Source organism: Athene cunicularia (genome assembly GCF_003259725.1).
Source record: "Athene cunicularia isolate RWA chromosome Z unlocalized genomic scaffold, athCun1 chrZ_part2, whole genome shotgun sequence".
Lineage (NCBI taxonomy): Eukaryota > Metazoa > Chordata > Aves > Strigiformes > Strigidae > Athene > Athene cunicularia.
In genome coordinates this window covers 20,243,177-20,253,684 of record NW_020799143.1, presented here as the reverse complement: position 1 = coordinate 20,253,684, position 10,508 = coordinate 20,243,177, and the positions used below count along the sequence as shown (strand labels likewise).

Sequence of the window (10,508 nt, the reverse complement as noted above, 5' to 3'; positions counted from 1 at the left end):
GGGAGCCCGCCGGGGACAAAGCCGGCACTGAGGAGCCCGCCACAGAGCGACTTTGTAACTGCCGGGGCCCGGCCGCCCGCCGCCGCCAGCCAATCACGCCTGCCAACGCCCCGGGGAGGAGAAGAAACATTTTCATTCTCCTTGGGAAGAAAAGAATTGTTATTCTCCATTTACAAAATATTTCTTGTATTCTTGCCCTTGGCAGTGGCCAGTAGCTGACGCCAGTCACCGGGTAAATGGCAGACATGAGGCCTGTGGTCCAAGCCCGGGCAGCATTTCTAACATGAGGCTTCTGGGCAGCATCCACAGCCTGGTTCTGTCAGAAAGAAATGCACCAGCCATTTCTATCTTTTCCGTTTGGGTCGTTTTAAGAGAACATGGATTGGCTTCCCCAAGTCTGCAGCCTCAGTCAGGTTTCCCTCCCACCACTAAGAGCCCTTCCACGTTGGTCTGAAAAGTCAACACTGCTGCTACTAATTCTGGATTGCTTGGTGCTAAGGCTGTAATTATGTATTTTTAAAAAGTATGGTTTCAAGGTAACATTATTCTCAGGAGCTTGTAGAAATGTCTGGTCACTAAAAGCACTAAGGAGGAGAAGACAGGCAGAAGTTCAACCACACATTTATAAATAAAATACTTCCTTCACAGTGCTACTGTCTTCCTGGAGTTGTATTATTTCAGGTGGATGAGTCAATACTTGAATCAACTCTTGGAAGGAACAATTTAAGAATGAGGACAAACTGTAAAGGAAGAGCTTTCTTAAGCCAACGCTTTACAAAAAGAATGCAAACAGCATATTACTTTGTATAGCCTACCCTCAGATTTGCAGAGAAAAAGGCAGAAAAATGATGAAGCATGAACTTTGCTCTTCTTTCATCTGGTTCCTCCTCTCAGTTTTACAAGTGATACCATCCCACTTCTGTTGCAACACTAGCAGACTGGTATACAACCAAAGACCACTTGAAAAAATGGGGGAGGGTCCAGGCTCCTCACATGGGGTTCTCTGATGTCATCTGGCATCAAGAATTTCTCCATGTGACCCAGCAGGGCAAGGCAAAACACAGTCTCCACACCACTGAGCTCTTCTGCACATCTCTGCAATCTGGAGGCAACTTTCCAAAGAGCTACCACTGGCTGGCAACCTCGGCATATGACATTATGCCACGGCATCAGCAGAGAAATCCACTGTCCAATACTTACCTCCCTGAAATGTCAAAACAAGATGAAGACAACATGAGCCAGCTTTCACTTTCATAGGATATGGTAGTATTTTGCTGCAGACAACTATGTAGTTTTAGATGCAAGGTCAATATTGTATTTAGCCAGATAGCAATATACCTTTTCAAAGGAAGCAGTTGGCAGACATAAACTGGGACAAGGAAAGGACAAGCCACTAGATACCCATGACTGCAGATTCTTGACACATTTATCAAGTTTGTGACAGCACAAAGTAGAGCACCAGCCTCCTGCAGCTGCCTCCCTCCACAAAGACTCTGGCAGAAGATGCAGCGCTAACACTCGATTCCCCACTAGACACGGCCTGTTGGGGAGTGCCAGCAGTGCCAGTCAGAGCAATGTAAGCATCTGCCCATCCTGTCCCAGGCCAAGGAAGATTACTTCTTGTTCCAGACAAAAGGTGGGGCTTGGCCTTAAGACTCCTTTTGGCATGTTTTGTGGTTTATCAAAGCCAGGAGATGTATCACTAATAGGGCAGTTATCAGGCTATACTTCCCTGAGCTGTAGGGAGGCAATCAAGGTTAACACACTTAGCTAGCCTGAGGTAAGTGCAACACAGATGCAGGAACTGACCACAGTTATGCAAGCAAAATAGGCTGGTTTTCAATCCCTTACCACAAATCATCACCTGGGAATGGCCTATCAGTTTGTCTCCATTCAGTTTCCTGCAAGAACAGATGGAAAACAATCCATTCGGGCTTATTAACATACTTGCCACGTTTGTCCATAAGATTTCTCACTTGTAAGAGTACAGGGGACACATTTTTTCCAGCTTTATTTCTTTTCTCAAACCAAACAGCTACTCTGCCACAATGGGCAGATAAATCACACCTTACTGCTCACATCTGCAGGCTAGTAAGTGACCTCTAGTGCTCATATTCACACTACAGCCTGGCCAAGTGCCCAGATGCCCATACTGTTTTCATGACTGATGTAATTATCAATGTAATAATTTACAAGTTACCACCTTGCAATTCAACTGCACAGAACAGACTTTCAGACCTTCCTGCCTCTTGACTGAGCTATCCTACCAGGGTGGATAGACAGGTAGGCCTTTCAAGGGGAGGATGATGCCACCTAAACCACAAATGGAAGTATACAAGACAGCAGTCTAACCAGTGCCAAGACCTGCAGGAACTCCTCCAGCACCCCAAGTTCCTGCCACCTGTGGCAGGAAAAGGGATAACAGGTACTCAAAATACCCAGTTCACCTAAGAGCAATTCCATGGGAGGACAGCACCCCCATTCTCTTCCCTTGTAAGCCAAAGAAAAACAAAACCAACCCATAAACTGCAGCTCAAAGAAGCACATCTTTAAGTGTATGATTAGATATAACTTCTCCTCCTGACTCAGCTTCTCTTAAATGTCACAAGACAATGAAGGCATTGTGGATCACAACTGACTATACAAAATACTACAAACTAGCCAAAACTAACCTGGGACAACAGCACAAGCAGAAGAGGGGCAGGAGACCCAGCAACATAGTCAGTTGTCTATGCAGGTCTCTGTGCACTTTAGAGCATTTGGGGGCATGGCTGCACACACCTGTCACTCATTGTCTCCCTTTAAAACAGGAGGTGCAGGTACAAGTTGTAGTCAGTCCTGGAAGGGATACTGCATCATGAAGAGTAAAGGCTGGGTACCAACACCATGTCAAAATACACAAATTGGGCTCTAAGCATGCAGCTCTGTCCTCCGCAGTGCTTAGGACTAGCTATTCTGCATATGCAATAACTGTAAAAAGCAGTATCATGTGCAGGGGATTTAATAAAATCTTATGTAGGTGTGTAGAGATTTTAAAATTAACTTCCATGAAAAGATTAACTGGTCTATTAACTCTATGAGAAATATGCAAAAATCTTTTAGTGACCACATTTCCCATTGAGATTTTCAGTTTAAGTAATCAAGGCACACATTCTTTGCCTACAATCAGACTGAATCTACTGAGTCTGTGTAGCACTAATTTAAAGAGATCACTTGCTGTAGCTTGAGTCATGCAAAACCTAAGATGTATTCCATAAATTATCTAATGCCACTGTGAATGAAGCAGTTGTGCTGCTTCCAGCATCAGCAGAGGGAACACCCATTTAACACTACACTACACTACAGGATGCAAATTTAAAACAAGCAATTGCCTCTCACAGTTACTCCTGCCAACCAAGTAAGGCTATTCAACAACTTGTCTGCAGCAACCAAGAGCAGTTACCATGTTCTGATTCAGGTTCTCTCCACTTCCTCCCCACCATCAAGCCTTTTAACTGGCCCCTCTGACTATCAGTTCTTTTTATTTTCTTTTTTTTTTTTTTTTTTTTTTTTTTTTTTTTTTTTTTTTTTTTTTTTTTAAATGTTCAACACTTAGTGGTGTTGCAAGACATCATGACAAACAGGCAACCTCCTTAAAAGAACTGGGAACTGATTTCAGCAAGAGATACTGGGAATGTAGCCTGGTAGCCCAGCTGTTTAACTGTCTGAACAGAGATGTCAGTTTTGCTTTGGTTTTAAGCAAGTGTTCATGATCCTGTGATGAAAGGCACTGTAGAAGTTTCTAAAAATACCATGCTGCCAAACAGCCTTTCCCCCTTTCCTTCCAGGCAATCTCTTCAAGCTGCTGTTTGTCATCAGCCTGCAAAAATCACACAAATCAGTCAGCCCAGTCCTACGTAAATGATTCATAAATCCAATTATGTCCACTACTTTATATAGAGTAAACTGGGCCCTAGCAGATTCAACCTTCGGGATTAGAGGATGTGTAGGTAGCTGACCTCTGACTCTCAAACTGCTCAGGACCTACATATGGTTCAAATATGCAGCTCTAGAATGGAGTTAGGTCACATGTATGGCACAATAAACTTTATCTTGGAGGGACTGGAGAAGTCATGAATACTATCTCAGCACTTGTTATCACATGTAGAAGTGAATCCAATTGAGGGCTACCAAGATGGTGGGTGCTGAAGCACTGGCCCTTGTAGAGGAGGCTATGGCAGTTGGGCTTATTCAGCCTGGAGGAAGGATGGCTTCAGGACACCTAACCCCAGCCCGTTGATACTGGTGGGAGGAGGCTGAGGAGTTCTTAACAGCACGTGGTATGTGGTGGCAGGATAGGAGACGATGGTCAAAAGTTCAAACAAGAGAGGTTCAGATGGATGTAAGAAAAAAATTTCCCCATGAGGGCAGCCAAGACATGGACCCAGGGCACAGAGAGGCTGTACCATCTCTGCCCTTGGAGGTTTTCAAAGCTCAGTTAGGTAAAGCCCCAAGCAATGTGTTCTGATCTCACAGCTGACCTTGCTTTAGGCAAGAGGCTGGGTTAGAAACTTCCTGAGGTCCCCTTCCACCTTAATTACCCTATCATTCCTGGGTTACAGCATGACTTAAATGCCAGCTTAAAGGAGAATGACATGTTCATTATCCTGCCCCTTGTCTTCACTTCTAAAGTACAGCTTGTGATTATGCAGCATAATGATTTTGGCACACAGCTTGAAGAGTCTTGTACATTGGCCACCTTGGGTCTAGTGTAAGGTTGTACAGGTATACACACTCTTCAGCTTTCAAAGCAGCAATTCTAAGGCTGTTATTTTAGAAAGCACAGATGTCCCTGGAAGAAACACAGAGCCCAACATAAACGGCATCCCACACTTCATACATACTTTTTCTGGGGTAATCAACAGTACAAAATCCTCTGTGGCTCACCTGGCCACCTACTTTGATGTTATAAGGAATTTTTATTTTAAGACATACAGATTTACCTGGATACTTCAAATAAAAAGAAAAAAAAATCTAAAAGATGTAGATACTGATTTAAAGCAAGAAGCAGCACTGTTCTAAGTCGATATTAAACTCAGTTTCAAGTTCACAAAAAATGAAAGAAAAATTTACTGTTACAAATGATGTTATATGCTGAACAACTAGGAACAACACTAGATATTAACAGTATACAGTAATTTAGCATATTTTTTTCAACAGTTTTGAAATATTAGTCATCAGTTCTCCTAGATCTCACATTACAGGTTTATTCTGCTAAAACCAGCAGAAGACTGCTTGTTTTGTTTGTTGCTACATCCTTGCAAAGAATATGCAAATTAGAAAATATAAATGTATAGCACATTTCACAGATGAAAAGCAGCATGAGAATATGCAGAGGTGTTTAATAACGGCCAATAAAGAATGACAGTGGGAAGAATGAAAAAAACAGTATTTATTCTAAACACATTTTCATCTGTACAATGTTTTAAACTAAACTGCAGTGTCTTGAAATTAAAGTCCTATGGCAAGCAAATTAAATAGTGTGACTTACTGCTAAAGAGAGAAACAGGGACTTAACAGTAACTCTACCTGAACACACACACACACACACACACACACACACACACACACCCCCCTCTACAGACCAGGCAAATTAAAGTCACTTTCCTTGGCATAAGCAGTTTAACCTCTATTAAGAGGCTAAAAAAGTTAGTACTGTTGATTCTAGAGAATGAAATAACAAAGTAGTTTAAACAGACAAAACCACACAACTTTGTACTGTTTTTCTCCTCAAACACCATAAAGAAGTGCGTATCAACACCTGAAAAGAAATCTCTTCCCCACGCCCAACTTGGTCATTTTAAACAGAAGGCACCACCACATTGAGCACATTCTGTTTGAACATTCATTTTGCTCACATCTCATTTCCTTCCTCTCTTCTCCGTGCTTCTTGATTATTCCTTGCAAGGCTGTGAAACAATTCTCTGCTTTCAGCAATTTATCTGCCTTCCCTCACTAGAAGTCAAGCCCTACAACATCAGAGACTACCATGGTAATCACCTGTTGCGGTTCAACTAAATTAAAACAACACAGTACAGAAAAGCATCCCATTCCATTATATTTATCAAGAACAAGCAAAAGAATATGCAGAATGCACAAGATGTAACATACACAAAACTTTGTTAATTTTTTTTCTGATACAGAGGTGAATTTAAAAAACAAAGCTCCAGACAGCAGTTTTCCAGCCAAGTTAGTCCTTTAGAGCCCTAAAACTATGCTTCAAAGCTCTGCCCCTCCCCATCCTATTTATACTGGCAAACCTCCTGCTGACGAGCTCATTAAGAAACAAAACAGTTCTGCAGCCCTATTCACTAACAGCAAGGTCTCAGCTAAGGTACTAAGCTCACTTCTGGGTGCTGTTTTTCAGGAAGAACTAAAATGAGCTGGTGAGAGAGAGTCCAAGGCAGAATAGTGAGAACAGTCATCAGAGATGGACACAGCCAGTCCAGTCATTTACTTGCCAGTTCCACAACTTCTGGGAGCCCACAGTCAAGGTGGCTAGACACAGCTTCTGAGTCATCTTTCTCTAGTGGATACATGGTTCTGGAATTTCTTTCACTAAGTATCCACACCATACTATATCCTTGAAAGTGTTTTATTTTGAGTAGATTGCTAGGGTCTGCTGGAGACCTCAGCTGAGACATTTCTGCTTAGCTATGCTTCACTGATTTTCTGATATCCCATTTTCCCCTGCACAGTGCCCTAAGTGAACAGGGCTTGCTTGTTATTTTATATAATGCCTTTTTTTTTTTTTTTCTTTTCTATCATGTCTTTAGAGCCTTATTAACTAGCATCCTCTCCCCTCACTGCCAGAAAATTAAACTAAAGGATGAGTAGCTTTGGTTAAGTATATAATAAATCAGAAAGACAGGACAAACGATATCCACATTTGCAAGTAAATTACCAAAGCAACAATAGTTATTAATCTCTCAAGAATAAAAGATGTCAGAGTTTTGCAACACACCAGCATAAAAACCTTTTGTTCTCCTAAACTGTAACCTGCCAAGCATGTTTGATCGACACATAAAAGGATGCATTTTATATTCTCTCTGGAAGCACTTGAGAAAGGGTTTCAAAAGCAAGGTTAAGATGCCAAAAAGATTATATTTACCTTTATGATGTATTGTAAGAAAATATGTAGCAAAACAAGTCTCTCTATGTGTGGCTATTCTGTTTCCCAGGATTCTAGTGAGTCACTAAGCAATTGCCATTAATTTTACCCTCCATGCTTAAAGTAATTTATTTATTCCCAGATTCACACTAAGTATTTATATTTGCTGAAGACATCACCATAGATTAAATCCATTCTTTACCCATGTTTAAGTAAGAGGTGAACTTGTACAGGCTTGTGCATTATTATTCGCATAACTAGCAAAATATTGAGTTCATTGCAGAGGTCTCTCCTATTCTGCAGGCCTGCTGCACATCATCAAGCTTTCAGCAAATGATCATTCTAAATTGCTTGAGGAATCCAAAAGAACTAGTTCCAGTTTTAACCTACTATTCCATTAAGTACAGTTTCTTAAAAACTTTTAAAAGCATAGCTCAAAATGAACATTATAGCTAGCACATGACAAGAATCTATTGTTTTAAACTAATGGCCAGTTCTAACCAACGCAAACTTGACTAGTACCTTGTGAGGAATGGTGATTTTTGAGTGCCTCTGTCTACTTGTTCTGATATGCTTTAGGCTTGATGTACAGCTGTGCTCCCAGTCCCACTCACAAGGAGATGGCAGTGGAGTAGTTTGCTCCCTGAAAAACAAAGTTTCATTTAAGTTATGTGTAATCACAAAAGAGTGACTGTGGAGCCTGGGACACTGAAGTTTTAAAGAAAATGTAAAATTTATTTCCTTGGTTAGTTGGCATGCTTTAGCTTCCCTGGCAATCAGGTGAAAATAGTGCTTGAATAAAGGAGATACTGGGCAATATTCACACTTGCAGCAACACCGCAAACTTCCATTCAAGTGTTGTCCATCACCAGGCATCCATGCAAGCCTACGGACAAAGCAACAATGCATTTTTGCAAACAAAATAGGGTATAGGCAGGAAGCATGCTTATATTCCCCCTTCGATGCACGGGTCCCCTCCACAAGGCATCTGGGTTTTTTTAGTTTAGTCTTAGTTTGATAGCACAGGTCACACAAACTGTACAACACTAAACTAGTAAAAGCATCGTATCTTGAGCATAATCTCAATGAGAACAGATACATGTGCTCCAGTGATCTAAATCTGTAACTTAACAACTCATGTTGCCAAATGATAGAAAAGAAACAATTCCCAATGTAATTTTCTGCTCCTCCTGCTCAACAGGCCTCAGCTAGCCCTCTTCTGCACAAGTGGTATACTAGCTTTGTTTCAGCACCTTTGTCAGAGAGGTCCTCCTCCCTCCCACCCCTTACCTTAGTCCTTGATTATCCTGTGTAGGAAAACAAAAAAATGTATGATTTAACTAAGATAAAGGAGGAACTTTTGACAGAAATAGAAACAGAAGCCAGTGGTTAGGGTTTGTTTGTGGGTTTTGTTTTTAAAAGAAAACCACCACACATCTTGATCATCTTAGTTCTTCCCAAAGAGCATCTTTGCTAAGTGTTCCATCTTTAAAGAAGGATATTGCCAGACTTCCCAAGAAGAGTATCTTACCCATACCTGTAACAGGTTTGGGTTTGTTTTGTTGGTTTTTGGTTTGTTTTTTTTTTTTTCCTCTACAATGTATATGTGGCATTTTTTATTCTGGTCAGTATTCCATTAGATATTTTTAGAGAGCAGTGAGAAAGAGATACTGACAGAATTCTGCAGAACTTCCCCAATTATCTACAAGTCTACCCCATATTTTATTGATGTGTCCTCTGTGTGGCACACACTTTTTCCTGAGCTCAACCATAACAAGGTCCCAGGTTCAAAAAAGCAAACTTAAAACTTTTAAGATATCTTGAAAATACATTTGGTCTCAGATTAGCTTCTAAAAAACTTCAAAAATGCAAGCACCTGCCAGACATCACATTGTGAAACTAGAAGGTCCTTTTCCCTCTCTGTTGATTCTTCCAGTATAAAACCATCTTTCTAAAAGTAATAGACTGTTTTAAATCAAGGCATGATTGTGGAAGTCGCAGAACAAAACTTAAGAAGAGTTTCTGTGATCACCAAAGAGCAGCAGCAGCTATGCTGTAAGTTACAAACAAACATCAGCTTTACTGTTCTAGGCTGTGCACTATACTATTCTGGAGGCTGCAGGAAAGCTCACAAGCAAGCTAAACCCAAACTACCATTGCTGTCATCATTTTGCCTCTGCATGAAGATGGCAAAAGTTGTAAAAATTGATCGGTCACAGAAATCACACCAGTATTCCAAGCAAAAATTGAGGTAGAAGAACATACTTTACAATGCCTTTGATACATAAATGTAAATTAATACCTTGGCAAAAAAAACGTACTTGCCTTTTCTGCTTTCTTTTGTGCCTTAGTTTGGGTTTTTAATCAGGATTTTCACAACTTTAAACTGACAGCACTGAAACTGACATCACACTCTAATGGTATTTTTATTTCAGGAGATGATTAAGAGAAATAAAGGAAGTATTTGAGTTAAGCAATGCACTTGAATTTGTGTAGTGAGGAGATGACAGGTGAGGACCTCTATATCCTACATACATTATTAGGTTTTGGAAACTGTCTCATGGTGGGTTGGTTTTTTTTTTCCCCCCTACACACACACATTTTAAACCCACCATTCTTATATAAGACAGGGTACCTCTAGAAGTTGAGTGATAAGCTGATTTACCAACATGCGTTAAATTTTCTTATTCCATTGACTAGAATAAGCAGTCTGCAGCTACAATAAGAACAGTGCTCTTTTCTTCAACTCAGTTTACTTTGTCACAATTGTTGGTTACTAACCTTTAGTTCCCTTAAAGTTTTAATCAAAACATAAAAGGGATCCTTATTACAGTCCAATGACAACAGCTTTTCTGCTTTTATGAAACTGTTGGAATGGCAAATCCAAACATAAGCCAAATACATCTTAACCAGTTTTGAATTCCAAGTGTGTACAACAATTGCATTAACTAAACCTCTCCCTGAAAGGAGGGCGATGCCCTATTAAGAATGCTGGAAATAAAAACAAATATTAGCAGGGTAGTGTCTTTTGCACTTTGATACTAACGGTCAGTAGTAGATGAAAGTCAAGCAGTCGCAGTTACAAAACAAAGAATAATGGATTAGTTAGCAAGTTTCGGTTTTAGATGGCTTGTTTCAAGCTGTGGCCAAACAAATCTGCTTGAAAACAAAGAGGAATTCTGCAAGAATGTGCCATTACTTTCCAATCCAGCTCCTCAAAGTATCAAGAGCAATCACATACCATTTTATCGACATGTAAAGAGTGGCTGCAAAATTCAAAAAGAATTGGCATGTAGGTAACTTAGATGAAACAATCAAAGGAAGTCACAGTCTAGGACACTCCACTGTCCTGTATCCA

At 40.5% G+C, this 10,508-nt stretch overlaps 1 protein-coding gene across 1 annotated transcript in view; it reads right to left on the bottom strand.

Annotated features, from left to right (window-relative positions):
• TJP2 (tight junction protein 2) overlaps nucleotides 1–10,508 on the bottom strand; it is a 56,950-nt gene that overhangs the window by 44,972 nt on the left and 1,470 nt on the right. Inside the window, exon 2 of the mRNA XM_026866052.1 lies at nucleotides 7,673–7,793. Coding sequence (XP_026721853.1) covers nucleotides 7,673–7,793 — 121 coding nt within the window. The remainder of the gene's footprint in view (nucleotides 1–7,672; nucleotides 7,794–10,508) is intronic.